Source organism: Lontra canadensis, unplaced genomic scaffold, assembly GCF_010015895.1.
Source record: "Lontra canadensis isolate GAN:19392208 unplaced genomic scaffold, GSC_riverotter_1.0 scaffold4, whole genome shotgun sequence".
In the NCBI taxonomy this organism is placed as follows: Eukaryota; Metazoa; Chordata; class Mammalia; order Carnivora; family Mustelidae; genus Lontra; species Lontra canadensis.
In genome coordinates this window covers 9,052,570-9,072,495 of record NW_022630998.1, presented here as the reverse complement: position 1 = coordinate 9,072,495, position 19,926 = coordinate 9,052,570, and the positions used below count along the sequence as shown (strand labels likewise).

General features: G+C 36.9%; 1 protein-coding gene across 1 annotated transcript in view; it reads right to left on the bottom strand.

Moving 5' to 3' along the window:
• Positions 1-19,926, bottom strand: part of FBXL17 (F-box and leucine rich repeat protein 17) — a 501,232-nt gene that overhangs the window by 20,425 nt on the left and 460,881 nt on the right. Inside the window, exon 8 of the mRNA XM_032845285.1 lies at positions 1,168-1,310. Within this exon, the coding sequence (XP_032701176.1) occupies positions 1,168-1,310 (143 nt within the window). The remainder of the gene's footprint in view (positions 1-1,167; positions 1,311-19,926) is intronic.

The following is a 19,926-nucleotide window of genomic DNA, read 5'->3' as shown; positions in this document are numbered from 1 at the left end:
ACTAACTGGCAAAGGCCTAGTATAAGTTGGGATTTTAAAGCATTTGGAGACAAGAACTAGGTCAATTAACAAAAATGACATAGCACACAAAGGATTTGGGCCATTCTCCTATTTGCCCCCAAATATGCTACATTTAGAAAATGCATGTCCTTGGAGAGAAATATATATTTAGTTTCACTCTCTTTTGCTAGATTTCTCCCTAATAACCATTTGCAAAAGTAGCACACACGTGTAAATTATTTTAAGATGCTAGCAAGTTCTGAGCAAGTATCCGAGGTGGATCTTCCCCGAGAAAGCCATCTCTGTGCCCAAAGACTGCACCCAGGTGTGCCATGACCCCCCACCCAGACTCCAAAGACCTGGGGTCAGACCTTGGGTAAGTAGCCTCTGGCCAGTGGCTGGTCTTTCTGAGCCTCCATTTTCTCCCCTTCGCAGTACAGATACACACTTCTAGATTTACAGGGGAGAAAGCACCTCTGTAGTGGCTGGTGATCAATACAGATTTTTATCATTTTTCTTCTTAGTCCTCAAAGGGCCCCATGTTAAATGTGGCACAGTTTCCCAAACTCACACCCACATCTCCTGGCTAGCTCCACACACCTTCAGTGGGACCTTGGGACCATTTCTCATCATGTGCTAAAAGTGGCATCTTAAGTGTGGAAAGGTGCAAATTCCCACATAATATCCCCTCCCTGGCCCTTTCTTGCCCCTAGATGGCTGGAATACATAGATGTTGAACACTGAAATCACACACTTCAAATTGCGAAAAACCAATTTGGCACCATTCTTTCCCCCTTACTCTTGCAGGAAACTTGGAACCCAGAAAAGAATTTTACTGTTAGACCCTGCACATTGCTATGTGCCATGCAAACATTTTTAATTTTGGTTCATGGACTTAGGGAGAGGAGGCCAAAATCTAATTTGACTGTGTATGACTGCTTTTTCTTTCTGCATAAGCACAAAATTCATTTTTAAACAGAGAAATGCAAAAATAATTTCAGATTCATTTTAAAAATCAAGCATCTTGCGATGAGTAGCTATCATAGTACCTGTATGTGCATGTACACATTTGTACATATATATATATAGAGAGAGAGAGAAAGAGAGTGCTAGAAAGCTATTACCTACACTGATATACAGAAAACAAATTTGAGAGATAACTCTTACTTTATCGCATCTCATCAGCCCCAGATATCTCAGGGATTTGCTGCTCTGTGCAATGAGGGTGGCTCCTTGATCTGTAATTTCCTTACACCATCCGACATCCACAGTCTCTATAGTCATGCTATACCGGCCGATGGCTATCAGCGCTGCAAGGGGGGACAGAGAGAGAGAGAGAGAAAGCAAGCATAAATGTTAGTGGTGAAAGGGGCCTCTATCTTATTATGACTAGTCCTCTCATTTCCTCACTAAATGGTTGTTCCTGAAAGGTTGTGTGTAAACGAGTGTTTTGTAAATGAAATTATATTTGAAATGCTTTAGGAAAGCTTGCTCTGTGACAAACCCTTGCACAAAGTGAATAATCATTCCATAATTCCCCTTCATGGGAACACAGCCTCTTATCAGTTTTACTCATTACAAGTTTACCTGTACTTTCAAACATTCACATCTGCAGAAGGAATAAATTAAAATGAATTACATATATAAGGTTACAGAAAACCCCAAGTAGAAACTAAATTTCACCCAAGATAACTTGAATAATTTTTTAAAAGAAAAAATCCACGGAAGCACCATTTTGAGGTGTGTTATAATGCATGTGAATTTCTTTACCGACTGACATCATTTTTTCCATCTGTTCATGATCTGTAAAGTGTAAGACTATGTAATATTTTTCACATTAGGCCCTCTTGGCACTGTTAGGAATTAAGAGTACATTATACATACAGTTGAACTTAATTGGTGCCATGCTAGAGTGCAGTAAAGGGAATGCGTTTGTTATGGTAAATTTCCTCACCACTATCAGAAGTCTTCCTTCAATTAACATATAAAATGAAGCCTGTCATCTGCAGACTATCAGTATCTCTAGTCTTCTTGACTGTTTAGCATTGTACCACTAAACTAAAGTGCAAATGCTGATCCCCTAATCTACGATATGCACTACTTATCGCTGCTCCATTACCCCTCACCCTAGTCCTGAATGGTCAGAGCGACCAATTGGGGAAGGTGGCTCTTTGCTACGGTATCTGATTTGATAGACGTGCACACCTCTACATTTGTTGGGCAGAGAAATAGACTTCAGCACCTCCAGCCAGAATAAGTTTATGGTGCATTGGTTTGTAAATGAGAACCCTGAAAACAATGCCACACATATTTAAAAGGAAAGAAATTGTTTGCTAATTATTTCCTCATTCTAAGATAGGATGTGTTGATTTCTGTGACATTAAAGGCGGATGATATTTTCCAATTGACTAGATTGATAAGAGCAGAGTGAATTACTCATGTAAATAAATGTTAACTCTTACAGCTCATAGAAAAGAACGTGGCAAAATCTCTTTGCTAATCACCTCAGTAATTTTTTTCTTTTAACTAGGAAATTCATGCCCACGCATTCAAGTGTCAAGGCACTTCTAAGTAGCCAGATATTTAAGGTTTACAAAAACAACCATGATCCCAGTGTTTTCCAGTGAACATGCTACAAAGGACAATTTTTTTTTTTCCTCCCAGAAGTTCCTCATGCCATGAATTTGTTCATGCTGTCATCTTTACATGCTACCTCGACATTGGGTTACCAAGGGAGTGGGAGCGGGATGGAGGGGGAGCTGCCAAAGGTTTGGTTGCTGAATGGTCTGAGTGGTATTTTGTGTGTGGAGGCTGTATCCGAGGTCAATCCCAGCAGTGTCCTTGCCCTAAGAAAACTGTTATATCTGGTATTGTCATAATTTTCACTAGTTATGATATCCCGAGGATCTCCTATGATAAACGAAGTAGAAGATACATAAAAGAAATTTCTTTCAATACAGAGTGCTCAAAGTCTGATTTCAAAAGACGACAAAGGACAAGTTGCAGGATGGCCCCAGGTCAATAGATTGTGTACTTTCATGTAGGTTTGGGGCTAGAACACGAAAGCCCTGCACCAGTCAGGAAAGGATAAAAACGAACGATCTGACGATTTTTTCAGAGGCTGCTTTATAAGCAAATGAAGAGTCACTAGCTATTGATTCTAACTGCTAAAAACTCTGGTGGTTAGTATTTCCCTTTTTTCCCCCCTTTCTTGTCCAAATGAAAATAAGCAGTAAATAAGACACCTGAAGATAAATCAGGGTATTCGGTCTTTGTTTTGACATAGTTCTATATACTGAAGTAAGAATTACACTTTGTTATTCCTTCGTTCCTTCAGTTGCTCAGCCAACACCTCATGAGTCCACACGCTAGAGCACTTTGCCCAATATCCATTGACCATCCCCGTGTTAGGCAGTGGGCTAAGAATTTTAGGCATATTGTCTCATTTAATCCTCTCAGAAACCTTACAAAGTTTTATTATTATTTCCATTTTAAAGGTCAGGAAACTGAGTCACAGAAAGACTGAATAACTTTCCCAGTCACAAGATACTAAGTGGGAGAGTGGATGATAAGCTGAGAATTGGCTCTCAGCCCTGTCACCTACCAGATGGACTGTGTTAGATGCCTGGGGCCTTCTACCACCATTCAGGACTTCAACATTACAGCTTATAGGCAGCCAAAGATTTACCCTGTGACCATAACCATGGGTCCAATGGAATCTTTCAATTCCACAATCTATAGAGCAACTTACCTCTTTGTGACTACATCCTACCTTTGGATATTTTTTCATTGTTGTTCACAAGCTAGCTGTGAAACTTGTAGTGTAGTCTAGTCTCTAATTCATGTCCAGCCTCACTACTTAGTTGATGTCTGATCTTGGGATATTTCACTTTTCTGAGTCTCCACTTCCTCATCTGGACAATGGGGATGTTGACTCTATGTCCTTACTTCTCAGGGTTGGTCTGAAGTTCAAATGACATAATACATGGAAGGGACTTTGTCCTATATAAGTGTCATGATCTATGTGATATTTCCCTAAAGCATTCTACAGTGGTGCAGTTGATATGAAATGAAAAGACTTGAAAGGGTTTTGAAAAATAAAATGCTCTGGGCAAATGAGAGCATTACAGAAGCACATAGTCATTATGTCAGTGCTGGTTCCTGAACTGCCCACTCTACATTGGTGAGCATGAACTCAAGGACTGCATTTGGGACGATAGAGCTGTAAGTGTAATGTGTGATTACTACCTTCATTAGGGCCTGTTGACACATTACGGTGATATTTACTGAGCCTTGAAAAGGGATAAATTATGCAAGGCTAATTCCTAATCTCAGTGCAATTTTAATATACTTTTTAATGTGCTAAGTACAGCAAAAAAATGAAATTCTAAAAAGTTACACAAGTTAAAAAATGTGATTCAGTAACTTATATAGTGATCATGGATATACATTAACCCACTAGAAGGCATTCCCATAGGCATACAGAGGAACTGAAAGCCATGAGCACATAGGTACTTAATTTTGACTAAGATATTCCATTTCTAGGAATCTGCCCCCAAAATACACTTTTAATAGTACAAAATTACATATATATGTAAGTTTATTCATTGGAGCAACGATTATTATTGCAAAATAATGGAAATGGCCTAAATACTCCCAAATTGGAGAATGGTTAAATGATGCTACACTCTCACAGAATACTACACAGCTGAAAAAAAATGGACAGGGGAAGATCACTAGGTACTTCTAAATCATTCAGTGAAAAAGGTAAAGTGCAAAGATTTATATGGTGTGCTAACACTATATAAAAGAGAATGTAATTAAAAAAAAAAAACCACATACAAATCTGCTCCTTTGTGAAAAAGGAATATGGGAAATATAACCCAGAAAATAGGGACTGTTTAACTACAGAGTGTTGGTGGGGAAGGGGAGGGAAGAAGGGGGCACGGAATGTGGGGGGTGAGGGGTCAGGAGAAAGGGACACTTTCAGGAAGATCTCTTTGGATATAGCTTGACTGAGCATCATGGTAACATTTTACATACCTCCCAAAATAAAAAAATTAAAACCAACAAGGATTTGGAGGAAAGAGGAGTAGAATACAAACAGTAACAAATGAAGCTAATTGTATTACAAATGAAGAGCATGACCCAGGCGAATAAAATAACCACAGAGAAGGGGATGGGAATTAAGAATTAAGTCACTTTGGAAAACATTATTTCGGCAGGATATTGTAAGGTGAAACCCAAAAAGAACTGTCAGCAAATACTGTACTCCAGTAACTAAATCTATTTCTCACAGGGGTATGAGTTAGTGATTCAGTAACTACTTTATGTGTAATCTAGGATTGTAAATAATGAGAGCTAGTCTTTTTACTGTTAGAGAAAGAAGTTATAAATAAGAAAAGAGGAGAGGTTTATAAAGATTCCAGTGTTACTGAATTGGAGTCAGAGGTATTAGAATGAATTCATGGTCATACATACATATGTATATATAACAGATACACAGATATCAATATAACTAATAAATATGATGTATGTGCATGCATGGCTTAGTATACAGACATATACTTCCTATCTTTTTCAGCTCAGAGAGTCTAGGAACAATGATGCTCCGGTAGCAGTGATCTACTAGCACCCAGATCTTGGTTTATAAATATCATTCTCCAATAAAAAGAATTAGGGCTTCTTACAGAAATGGTTGATTCCTAGACTGGAGCAAAGAAAATACAAGATGAGTTAGAAACATCTTGTGATATCAGAAAAAAATAAGTGCTTAAAAAAGAATGAGGGTGGGGTGCCTGGGTGGCTCAGTGGGTTAAAGCCTCTGCCTTCAGCTCAGGTCATGATCCCAGGGTTCTGGGATCGAGCCCCACATCAGGCTCTCTGCTCAGCGGGGAGCCTGCTTCCTCCTCTCTCTCTCTCTGCCTGCCTCTCTGCCTACTTGTGATCTCTGTCAAATAAATAAATAAAATATTAAAAAAAAAAGAGAATGAGGGCATGTCAAAAGGACATAGGATCCAATCAGAAGAAGCTGCCAGTGGCCACAGCTGGAACAATTTGAGCATCAAAATAAATAATGAGTGTATTGGGCTATACTTGAGAAAACTGAATAAGCATCCACAAGTCTATATGGTAGAGATACATACATAGATAGATAGATAGGCAAGCTAGGAAGGACAATTCTTCCTTACAGAAAAATCCCAATTAATAAGTGAGGAAGGAATTGGGGAAATACAAAACAATCGTCAGGCAAAGACCACGGTAATAACTGCTGCAGGCCAAACCCACCAATGGATGCTAAAATCGGAAGAGACCCAGCAGCCACCACCTTAACCAAAAGACCAAGCAAGATTCACATCACCGGCAATAACACATAGAGAAACCATGTACCCCCTGAGCACTTCTGCAGTATTCTTGCCAAAATAAATAATCTCCATCTATGCATTAGGAAACGCCACACAAACCCAAACTGAGAAATATTCTACAGATCTAAAGGGCAGGGATAATGGAATGTAAGAAAAGAATGGGCAAGTGTCACAGATAGGAGATTAAGGAGACACCCCAACTGTGAGATCCTGGATTGGATCCTGGAATAGACAAAAGAATTAGGGGAAAAAAAACTTGGTGAAATTCAAATAAGATTTGGAACTTAGTTATCCCACTGTTTTCAATGTTAATTTCCTGGTTTGATAATTATACTATGGTTATATGAATTGACAACATCAGAGGTAGCTAGGGGAACAGTATATGTAAACTGTCTACTATTTTTTCAACTTTTCTGTAATTCTAAAAGTATTTCGGGGAACCTGGCTGGCTCAACTGGTGGGGCATGTGACTCTTGATCTCCGAATTGTGAGTTCGAGCCCCATGCTGAATGTAGAGATTACTTAAAAAAAAAAAAAAAAAAAAAAAGTATTTCGAAACAAAGATTTAAAACACACAGATAAGCTAATAACAGATCACAAGTGAATGAACTTAGGAGAGAACTAAAATTTCCCAAGTGAAAGCAGGTATTACTTTCACAGTGAACAATCTGATATATAAATGTTACCACTAGAAATACATTTTTCTCTTCAGAGGAAGAAGATTAGTCATACGAGTGCATTAACAAGTGACCTGCAGCTGCCATTTTGTCCTTTCCAGTTCTATCCTCCACTATGGATCTCTGTACCTGAAACACAATCAGAAGAAATGCCCTAGTGCTTGAAAGAACGGGGGTTAAAATTTAACAGTAGGATTAACATCTTTCATGTAATACTTGGATAAAAGCCATTTGCAAAGAAATTTCTTGGCATGGGTACAAAGAGATAAATGTGAGAAGCGCTCTTTGTTGAAGCCACAGAAGCTCCCAAAACAAAGACAGGACACTTGGAGACATTTGTTGTGGTGTGATGGTCTCAGGGATGGCTCCCTCCACCCTGCAGGGACTACGGCAGTGGTGCCTAGCCCTGGCGCTTCCGGGGAATCACAGGGGCCTAGAAAAAGTACAGATGCCCAAGTCCTACCCCTGGAGATTCTGATTCAGGAGAAGAGATGAAAGCTCCCTGGATCTTGGTGGGCAGGCAGGGTAGAGAACCCCTAGAACAGCCTCCGACTCGGGCAAAGTCAGTCGACTGAAAACAAAAGAACCCATTGTTAAGGATCTGCAGAGCTATGTGTTCTGATATTTTAATACAACTTTATCTCTCAAACAGCAGTGACTTCTTGCATAGACTCCAATACTTTTTAATTTCTTTATTTCTAATTTATATCCTTTCCTTCCAATTTTATACATTACCATTATATTCCTCCTATTATTAGGTAGTAACTGGACAGCGACCATATTCTATTTTTAGTAAATATTTTTTTTTTTACTTCATTGCACTTACTTATATTTCTAATGCAGCACTTATCAGCATTTGTTTCATATTAGAATTATTTGTCGACGTGCCTGTCTTCCTACTAGACTGTAAAGTCTTGGAAGCAGCGAACGTGGGGAATGCTTTTCTAGGGCCTCTAATTCTCTGGAAATCAAGTGTCACTCATTTTTTACAGTTTCAGTGAACTTTTCGGAAGTATAGCATGCATGCAGAAAATTGCACAAGTCCTAAGGGTACAATTTGATGGATTCTGACAAAGTTAACCCAGCTGTGAAACAGTATCTAGACTGAGAGACAGGGCATGACCACACCGCGGAAGCTTGCTTGTCCCCAACGCCAGTCACTACTATTCTGCCAACAAGGATAACCACTGTCCTTACTTTTAAACACAGGGCCGAGTGTTCTTGTGGTTGAACTTCATAGAGTTAAACACCGTGCGCTCTCGTTTCTGGTTTTTCAACTATCCATCTACATTGTCATGTGTACTGGTAGTTCGTTCATTCTCAATGCCCTCTAACGTTCCATTCTACTGGCTAGGAAGTATAATGCTACTGTAAACATGAACATACGTGTGTGGACGTATGTTTTCCTTTCATCTAGGCAACTACTGAGGAGCGAGGTGGGATTTATGGGTTGTATGGTTAAATGTATGTTGAACTTCATAAACTGCCAAAATATTTTCCAAAATGGCTCTATGATTTACACTCCCACCAGTAATGTCTGAAGCTTTCAGGGTCTCTACATCCTTGCCAATACTTGGTAATCTCTGTCTCTCTGATTATAGGCATTCTGGTGCGGGTGAATTGCTACCTTATCATGGGTCTTAATTTTCATTTCCATAAGCACTAATGATATTGTGCATCTTGTCATGGTGTCATTCACTGTTTTAAAATCCTAGCAAAAAATTATGTGCTTTTATCCTTACAAGTACTCAGTAAATATCTATTAAATTAAACTGATAAACAAGGAAAGGCACGTAAGTTTTCTATTATTAAACTACATAGCAAATAATAGCTTTCTAGACAACAGATAATTTTCCACATAATTTGAGGGAAAGTACCAGTAAAATAAACTTAGTCTATCCTCTGGAGACATGAAAAATCTTAAAGTTTCTTAAAATAAGAAAGTAAATTTAAAAGAATTACAGTTATAGAAAGCTTTCCAAATGCTCATTTATTTGTGGAATTTCAAAGACTGTGGAGTATGCTTTATATAGGAACTCTAAATCTCTGAAAATCAAGTGAAAAATAAATATAATACAAAAATTGCCCAACAAGGGTGGATAACATTAGAGTGAAAACTTTGAATTATGGCAGGATTTTCAAGACACTGCACGTAGGGGCATTCATTTTACAGAATTGTTTACAGAGTTCAGAGTAGCAACAATGCAAGTCATATCTGACAAAGGGAACAAGCTGGCTGTGGCCCTTGACCTTTCGGGGAGAAGACTCTGTTGCCCTATACATCCTGAAATGGAAACGCAACATTATTTATAGGCTGCACCTGTTTTCCTTCTTATGAGATAAACAAGTTGGTGGAAAAGTAAGAGTTCAAGTGAAGAATTTTTTTTAAAGGTCTTTAAATTCATCAGAAGCAAGGATAAGTGTTTTTTACCTTTTATGTTTTTCACATTTTTATTTTAATAGCAGGAAGACACAAATCTGATTGGGTAGGTAGAAACTATCTTTGAGTATGTGACTTCTGAAAATGTAATAAACAAAAGGAACTAACCTCCATTTAACAGGAAACCAATCCACTGCTCTGGTTTTCAGTGGTGCTATGTTTGGTAATAACCAGCCTTCTGAGTGGAATGTTAGGTTCTCTTGATAATCCTTTATTAAACTTTAGAATCCAAGATGAACAAGAAAAGAAGCCTTACTACTCTTAACATTGGCTGAGAACCTTAAAGTCCCTGGGTCAATGATTCTTTTTTATTGTAGCCTACATACATACATATATTACTTATCAAAGAATTATCCATCTTTTTCAAAATGCTGACATTATATTAGAGTTCTCCACTTTATGAGAAGTGAATGCCAGGCTTAAATATGTTGGTTCATGGATATGGAAAAGTACATTAGTGTTTCTGTCATATATCCGCTTTGTCCATCTTTCTGAGCTGTATTTTGCAGACCACCCTAAAGACATGATATCAGTTTCAAGCGGGCATCAGATACAAATATTTATGTGACCCAGTGCAGGACAGAGAAGGATGTGACTGCAGCAACTACCTTCGAGAGGTACCAAGGCTGCTGACAACACGTGTTATCAGACTGCCCAACCCACACTGTAAAAGTGTCTTGATATTGAAGGGAAGCAAGCCAAGGTAAGAGGGAAGAGCACACGGGGATGTCAGCAGAGTGAATATATGATCTCTTTCTTCTTTAAACAAGCACTAATTGAGTACCTACTATGCACCAGGGAGTGTTTCAGCAGCTAGGAATAAAGAGATCAAATCCCTGCCCTTGTGGGGCTTGTATTCTGAATACAAATAAGTAATTATTATACATAATTTGTCAGGTGGTAGTGAGACTTTGGAAAAAAATTAAGCAAGGACCAGGGTGAACAGGGAAGTCCTCATGGAGAAAATGACATTTGAACAAAGATCTGAAGAGGTGGGGGAACAAGCCATACAGACATCTCAGGGAAAGGCATTACATGTAGAGAAAACTCAATGTCAAAGGCCATGAGATAGGAAGGTTGCTGGCTTGTTTTAGATTGAGCAAAAGAGCAAGATGGTGAGTGGTGGAGAGGAGATTGGGGAGAGTTAATGGAAAAGGGGGTGGTCAAAATCGTCTCACAGATCATTTTAATGACACTGGCTTCCCCTCTAAATTAAATTAGAATCCACTGGAGAATTTGGGACAGAGGAGTGATATGATCTAACTTAAACTTTCAAAGGACTTCTCTGGCTTCTGCGTTGAAGACAGACTGTAAGGAGGCAAGAGCAGAAACAAGGAGACCCAGAAGGAGGCCACGGCAATTATCTAGACAAGAAGTGATAGTGGCTTGGCCCAGGGCTATGTTATAAAAATGGGGAGGAGGAGTTGAATTATGACCATTTTAGAGAGGACCAACAGAACTGCTGATAGATTAGATGTGGAGTTAGAGAAAGAGAAGAGTCAAGGATGTTAAAAGAAATCTTTTTTTGGCACTTAGATTTGAAAGAAATTTCCTGCGTAAGATTTTACATAGCTGCTCTCTGTGTCCTTGTGTGTCTCGGTGTCCTTGCGTGTCTCAGTGCTCTTGCATTAGTAGGAATATATTGGTTTCTTTGCTGGGATATAAACTCCGAGAGGAGCAAAGACCACCTTTACTCATCTTTATATCATCATTGTGTAGCACAGCATCTTTGTTAGTATTCAATATATGTTCATTTAAATATGTGCATCTTACATATCATAATTAAAAGCTCTTAGGGGAAAAACTCAGAAAGGGCTCTATGATGTCTGCAGGTATCTTTGGGGGAGATTATAAGCAATAAATATTTTCCCTGTATATTTCTGCATTTAAAGATTTTCAACACTAGGCATGCTTTGCTTAACAAAGGAAGTAAAAACCAGTTTTTAAAAAGGTGTGCTGGACAGATTTCTGTATTTTATCAGAGTGAAGGGAAAAACTTAACATTTCTGACAGTAGGGTTTCTCTCTAACCTTGCTCCTCAAGGCAAACAAACACATTTCCTGGTGCCAAAATTCAATACCTAAAATCACGTGAAATCCTGTGAAAAAAAGCATAAAGCTATTTGGAAACTAAAACTAAACAAAAAAGGTAACCTCACTTATTCCTCCTTAACTACAACCAGAACAACTGTAACTCAGAGGCTTGTTGCCCCGAGCATGGATTAGCTTGGATACTGGCAACAATTTTTGCTTATGGACCTTTCTACCATAAGAAGGGAAAAGGAAATAAAACCATGAAATTCAAAACATTTCAATTTGAGTTTTTAAAGCTTATTAGAGAACTAGATTAAGATTCAGAGAACACTAAACTTTCTATATTCTTTTTGTTTTCAAGGGAGAAGAGAGAATCCCAGTTCTGGATCTACTCACCTGTAAGCTTGAACCACGCACACTAGTGCACATGATTACACATGCAGGGAGACAACAGTCACAGACCTGCAGATGTACCCACATTATTCTTGGGCCCTAATTCACAGGTAGACTTACTTTGAAGCTACTGAAGGTTAAGCTTCAGGGTCCATCATTTATATGGACCTTCATAAAGGCCTGGATCACAGAAATGTATTCACGGGGTAATGTATTTTCATAAAATTTGTAAAAAAAAAAAACCCAAAAAACAAAAAAACAAAAAAACAAAACAACAACAACAGGATGCTTTTCTCTTCTTTTCTTACAGAGAGACCTCAAATTGTTTAAACCTCAGGCCGTGAAAAATCCTGAATTTGTCCCTGATCCAACTAAGAATATTCTGATTCAGTGGCTTTGGGGGTGGATACCAGGGGGCTATATCTTTTTCCTTCTTTCTTTTTTTCATGTCACCAAGTGATTTTGTTACACAGCCAGGTTTGGAAATCACTGATGAAGGACCACAGACTGATCAGTTTAATGAGTCCCTGACATCTAGGTAGTATTTCTTTCTGGAGCTCTGCCACCATTGATTGGGACATAAACCACGTAACACTATGTAGTTTGGAAAAAGCTGACAATTGGCAACATTCACTTCCACATTGCAGTGATGAATCACATAACCCTCTGTGCCGAGTAATTAACTATCCATTTGTATGTACTGGCTGTAGCGATATAGTTCTTTTCAACGAGGAAGGAAGGGAATTTGGACATAACATTAACAGTTGTTAATACCAAGCAAATAGAGTAAATTGGATTTATTAAAAAGAGTATGTGTGTGGATTTTTTCCCTAGGAGTTGATATAATTTGTCTAGCTTTCTAATTATAGCTGGGACAGAAAATGGCTGAACCCAAAGACCTCTCACGGTATCTAATAAACTTTTACTTACAGGGAGAATATTTCTTGGGTTGGAGAATGACAAATAATTTACTAAGCTTTTCCTGAAAGATAGCTAAAGGTGTTTCACCTATATCTAGCTGATGAATTAGCTTTAGCTAATAATCAGTGTCATGAGACAGGGAAGAAGCAGCCTGTAATTACTTTGAAAGGAATGAAGGAACAGATCTGATAAAGGAACTAAATCAGCTAATTCCTCTAGGGGCATACCGAGTGGGAGAGAAGCTTACCTTACTGCCAGTTTAAAGGGAGGCAAAGATAGAGGGCATGGGTGGTTTTCACCTGCCCGACTTCCAGCCCCACTTTCTGGTAACAAAACCTTAATTTTCCTTTCGAAAGGTGCAGTATAGAGGCTGTAATCAAAGGTTCTCTCCCTTCTCCAAGATGTGGGTGGGCATGGGACCCAAGTCCGTCTAAGCATACTCACTCCCCAACATCTGAATTCCGCCCAGAATGATGTCAGAAGAAAAACACTGGAGACAACCACCTGGGGGAGGTTCCCAAAAGAGACTGTCATTAGTCCCAGCCACCTAGAGATCCCATGTTCTTGTCTTTCTCACAGCCCAAGTTATATTTTCATTCTTGAAGTGACCCCATCTTCTTCCAATAATTTCTTTGCTTTTTTGGGTTTTGTTTTCACTTAAAGTGGCTCGTTTGGTTTCTGTAACTTGCAACTAAAGAATCTTAACTAATACAGAAAACTATGCACACAGTAACTGTTATTTTCTACAATAACAGAAAGTCAAATGCATTCTCAACAATGCCCAGCTGAAAGAGTCACACCAGCAGAAAATATAAATATGGTTCAGTAAGTAAACATTTGTTTTGTCGGTAGATGTTCCTGACATACCTGTACTTATTCTTCAGCAGTCAAATTAAAATAATTTTATTCAGTTCCATGGTATCTTTTTAAATTTTTCAAATAATAACTCTATTGACTGCATAAAAATGGCACAACTTACTGTAAAAGTTAAATCAATAAAGGAAAGTACAATAAAGCTTTAAAATTATCCCAAATCCCATTGTCCAGAAAAACCATCACTGATATTTGGTAAGCATTCTTCCAGCACCTTCCACATACAGACAGCACAAAAGAAAGAGAAAAAATAATATTGGAAATCTTGTATATAATTACATGTGTTTTAAAAAAAGTATTTAACTTGTTTTTACTTGAATTTATCCAAAAAAAGGAAATTGAATTGAAAAAGGATCACAAAACTTCAGTTAAGTATTTCTTTACCAAACAAGGTAGTTTTTCAAAAAGTCTACATAAATTTAAAAAATTTGTGGGGATGCCTGGATGGCTCATTTGGTTAAGCATCTGACTTTGGCTCAGGTCATGGTTGCAGGGCCCTGGGATGGAGTCCTGCATTGTGCTCACACTCAGTGGGGAGTCTGCTTCTCCCTCTGCCCTTCCCCCAGCTCATGCTCCCTCTCTCTCTAAACAAAATCTTAAAAAGAAAAAAGAAGAAAAATTATGAAAACCTTTAAGAATATGGAATTACCTATACCTCAGACAGAATTCACTGACTCCCTTCTAGAAAAATTAAAAAAAAAAAAGATAAGAAGAAAACTGGCAAACATTTCTCCTTCTTCCTTTCATATTCATCAGCTATATAATTATTTTTACATTGTCAGGTTTCAATGTTCCCACCTGCTTTTGTAACCACAATTGTCATGGTTGTTTTGCTCTGGTTCTATACTAAGTGTACAAAACACAATGAACTTCTTCATCATTTTTCTTTTTTCATTCCTGAGGTCTTTTTTCAACTAAACTTTTGGGAGGCTAGACACAATCTTTTAGTGTTTTTGTTTTTTTGTTTTTGTGTTTGTTTTTAAAGAAAGATTCATCATATATCTCCTAAATTTTGAATGCTAGAGAAAGACTGTTATGCTTATGTTTAAGTACCAACATGGGCTAAATATTAAGTTTGGGGTCATACTTATTTTTTATCTTCAGATGCTTCAGTTTTGCTGTGGAGAAACTTAAGTCCAATCTGATTTCTTCCCCTTCATACGTATCTTGCTTTAATATCTGGAAGCTGTATGATTCTTCTTTCATCTCTTAGAATCAGTATCTTTATCAGACTAAGTCTTTGTTATTCTGCAGTGATTTATTTTTATGGAACATGGCAAATGCTTCTGATTGTTGTAGATTCAGAACTCTTTAGATGCAGGATCCATGTGTTTCACTCTTATTCTGTTGGCCTCACTTCCCCCCACCCCCACCCTTTGCAAATGATGTCTTCAAATAAAATGCTAGGAATAGATGCTGTAAATGATCCTATATTTGTTCTTTTCAAATTCTTCTACTTAAATTAACCGAGGATGGCTATCTGTTGGGAATATGGGGAGGTGAGTAAAAAGCTGGAGCTAACTGAGAATCGTGGTGTCCAGTATCTTCATTACAAATCTGTTATTACCTTTATCCTGACACACCTGTTCTCTCAGATTTCTACATTCAAGATGTTATGTGTTATTAATAACAAAACTGAGCCATTTTGTGTTGAATTCTGGTACCTTCTGCTTCTCTCCCTCTTTCACCCATTTCATTTCTGCCAGTCTCCTCAATTCTGAAGCAAGGTGGCAGAGATAGCTCATTAACATGGTTTCTGCTTTGGTGACCTCTTCTCTGACATTTTGGAATGTAAAACTGGGACTCTACACGGGCATAGGGATTTGTGGCTCAAATGAAAGAATTGCTGGCTGTGCATTTCTGAATGGTGATACCTATTTCATGTTAATCATAAGTATCCCCCAAGATTTTTTTTAAGATTTATTTTTTTGAAAGAGAGAGAGACAGAGACAGAGAGAGTGAGCAGGGGAAGAGGTAAAGGGAAAGAGAGAGCATGGAGCCCACAATGGGACTCCATCGGAGGACCCCGAGATCATGACCTGAACTAAAATTAAGAATTGGCCATCCAACTGCCTGAACCACCCAGTGTACCCCTCCCCTCAAGATTTTTTTAAAAGAATTATGACGTTAGAGTCAATAGTGTTGACAAATATCAAATTATGTAGAGAATTCTTGAACTGTAGGCTAATTTGACTAATATTTATTGGAGGCTTACCACATGCAAAATAACGGGGGTAAAAAGATGAGTAAAACAAAATCCTTGTCTTTGTTTTCAGTGTGATTAGGGAGAATAAATTAAATAGAAGATATTTATATTATTATGACTATGTAAATACTGTTCATTACTGAGCCAAGTGGTATAATATGACCAAGCTTCATTTCTTAATTTTTATCTGGAGTTTGTATTTGCCTTATATTTTGTTTACTTTTTGTCTATTATTATTCTTTAAATTTTCCTACAGATAGTTCAAATCCCTATCCATATTTTTTCAAAAGCTAAAAAAATAAATCAACTGATTAGTTTACATTACCCAATCATATCATCCTGTCTCCGTGCCCCCTCTTCTGAAGTCCTCTAAACTCCTGCTTGTGGCTAAGCTGTAGGCTATTAGGGGTAAGTACAAAATCATTCTAAGATTTCCCCTTTCAGCTCTCTGATGGGCACCATGTCTTCTCCTTACCATTGTTTATTCATTTTTGGATGAAACACATCTTCTAAAGGGTTAATGGGAGATAAAATTTGAGCCCTTACATGTCTAAAAGCATCTTTATTTTACTCTCATAATTAATTAGTAGTAGGGCATTGTATAGAATTCTAGATTGAAAACCATTTCTCCTTAGTTTTGAAGGCACTGCTTCATCATTTTCTAGCTTCCCATATTGCTTTTTCCCCAGTGTCATTGAGGTTTAATTGATATAGAACATTGTGTAAGATTGAAGTACATAATGTATTGACTTTATAGACTTACATATTGCAAAATGATTACTATCCATATTGCTTTTTAGATATTTGGAATCACCCTATTTTCTCTAGCATGGATCCGATCTTCTTTGTTAGGAAAAATTTAAAATTTTCTTTTCATCCTTCACAATCTAAAATTTCAAGATAGATCATCTTTATTTGCCTTCAGGTAGATCTATTTTCATACAAGGTGCTGGGCATTTGGTGGACCCATTCAATCTGGAAACCCATGTCCTTCTTTCTTTCATAGCAGCCTCTTCTTTTTAATGATGGAATTGTTTTTCTTATTTCTGAAAATAGTACTTACAGTTTTTAATGTTTTCTTCTGCAATCTGCATTGCCACTGTTTCCTCATAACTTGATTTTTCGGTTTATTTTTTCTTTTATGTTGGATGCTTTTCTCAAAAGGCTTGTTACCTAAGGATCTTTGACCATATCACTTGAGCTTTCTTTTTTTTTTTATTAATTTTTTAATTTTTTATTAACATATAATGTATTATTAGCCCCAGGGATACAGGTCTGTGTCACTTGAGGTTTCTAGAGTATCTGATGCCTCTGAGGGCTAAGACTTGCTGGGGATCTGTAGGCCAATAAACTCACCTGTTATGGAGTCCCTCTCTCAAAGTATGTGGTCTATAAGTTCCTCTGCTTTTGTTAAGATAGTTAGCACTCTTTATGTCTGATTTCTAAAAATGTGAGGACATCTCTCATCCTTTCTTACCTCCTTTCCTATTTTCTTTGCCTTAAAAAATCCCTTTAACATCATTTTTGCAAGATTTTATGATACAGAAAAGATTAATGCATGTGGACTGTTGGCAATTTTAATTGGTGAGAAAGAGCATGGGAAATGTACGGTCTTTCCTAAGTGTTCCCAATTTTAGGTGTTCATTAAAAATTGCTTCCTTTGGTATCATGCTTAGCAAAATAAGTCAATCAGAGAAAGACAACTATCATATGATCTCCCTGATATGAGGGAGAGGAGATGCAACATGGGATGTTAAGGGGGTAGGAGAAGAGTAAATGAAGCAAGATGGGATTGGGAGGGAGATAAACCATAAGTGACTCTTAATCTCACAAAACAAACTGAGGGTTGCTGGGGGGAGGGGGGTTGGGAGGGGGGTGTGGGGTTATGGACATTGGGGAGGGTATGTGCTATGGTGAGTGCTGTGAAGTGTGTAAACCTGGCGATTCACAGACCTGTACCCCTAGGAAAAAAAATATATTATATGTTTATAAAAAATAAAATTTAAAAAAAATACAAAAAAAAAATTGCTTCCTTTGAGCTTGAGTGAAATATATCATTAAAGGAAAGGTCAGTCTCTTTACATATGTATGTGTTACAGACCCAGTCTATTAAAGGCAGAGTAAAAGAAGGACATCAAGGGTGACCAGTATATCCTGGAAATGTAAGTAAACTTAATAATTAAATAATATCTTTTTAGTTATTTCTGGCTCCTGAACTATTATTCTCCTCTGTATTTTATATTACTCTCCTCTATATTTAGGCTAATCTATATGGGTAATAGACTGTTACTTGAGATAACAGTCTCTTACCATAATAAGATTTTATTTTATTTTATCAAGTAGATAAAATACTTTATTTTATCAAGTAGAATACAGTATTTACCATTGAGTTAAATAACATTTGAAATTAAATCCCAGATGCTTGAAAATTCTCCATATATTCTCAAGGAATAGTTTCTGTAATTTGGATGTTTCCTTCATAATATATTTGAAAACAAACAAGTAAATACCTGGTGTTTTATGCAAGAGAATATTTTTAGTAAAGAGAGTATTTTTGCTAAAAAAGGTGTACTAATATGACTCGCTCAGTGCATCAGCTTGGTTAATTGTAACAAATCCTAATGAAATAGTACTGTGCTTCCATTTACTTCATTCGATCATCTATCCACAATATATGTAATAGTCATGAAATTCAGTCAACTTTTTTTTCAAGTTCAGAGAGACATGTCTTCAAGAAAATAGCCTATGACTGACATCTCCCTCAAATAAGCGATATCATAAATATTTATATATACAGTTATAAACAAACTATTACTAGTTTAAGAAATGCAATTTATGCTCAGTGATAATAGCTTTGAAAGTGAAAAAGCAGAATTTAAACATTTCGGTTCTCTGGAATTTTATGCTTTCAACAAAAATAAATTGTTCTAACTAAAGAATATCAGATAATGTAGTTCTCTATTTACTAATCATTACATTTCTTTCCTTTTTTTGGGTATGCATGCAGAATGTAGTAACTATTACGTGGTTAAAAATTATTTGTGTGCACTAAATACATTACTTTAAGAACTATTCATATGCCAAGAAATTAAAGATCTTAAATAAAATTGCATCCCCCAAAGCTTCTGTTTTAAGGCCTTTTCATTTATTGAAGCTTCTTATAAAATCTACTGAATTTCAGGTAATGACCACTTTTTAAGATGAAACTCATGAATTCAAGCAGAAAGTTGCACCCATAGAGGAGAACCAACAAAGTGCAATGTAGTTAGTTTCTAAAACGTATTTATTAGATGCTAAATAGAGTAAGCATCTCCAGAGAGAGCATTACATCTCGGGGGATGAGAAGATTTGTAAAGCTACTATTCTCTCATAATGAGGGTTTTATCTACACAAAATATTTTCAGTCATTTCACTCAGAGTACATTTATCACATCCATGAACATAAGCTATATTTCAGACTGTAATCAAGCAAGGTATTATATATTTTGATTGTTTTTATAAGATTCATATAATATCTGTAACTATTCTTCAGTATATTATGAATTTTATTAACTCAGATAAAGCACTGTCTCACTAATTTGGAATTGCAGGATAGAATGAGTTCCATATAAGTGAAATAAAAAAGTAGCAGACAGCACTTTACAACAGATTCATATGAAGTTGCCATTTTTGTGGGTCAAAAATTATTAAATATGGAAATTTTACATAGATCAGTATTTACATACCAAATGATTCTTATTTTAACTATTTTAGAGACAAAGAGTTCTGGAAAGTTTTACCTATTTCTTTATTTTTTTTAAGTAGCATTTAATGTACCCAAACTTCCTTGATTATCATGATTTTATGCTACTCTAATAGGAAGTTCAGAACTATAGAAGGGCTCTCAAGTAAGCCCAAATGTCTAATGGGCCGTAGGTAAAGTAAATGAGCAAAGTTGCTTTCTTATATTATTTTGACATACTTAGTTTGCATATTACACACAGAAATATTCTTCTCCTTCATAAAAAAAAAGTACTTG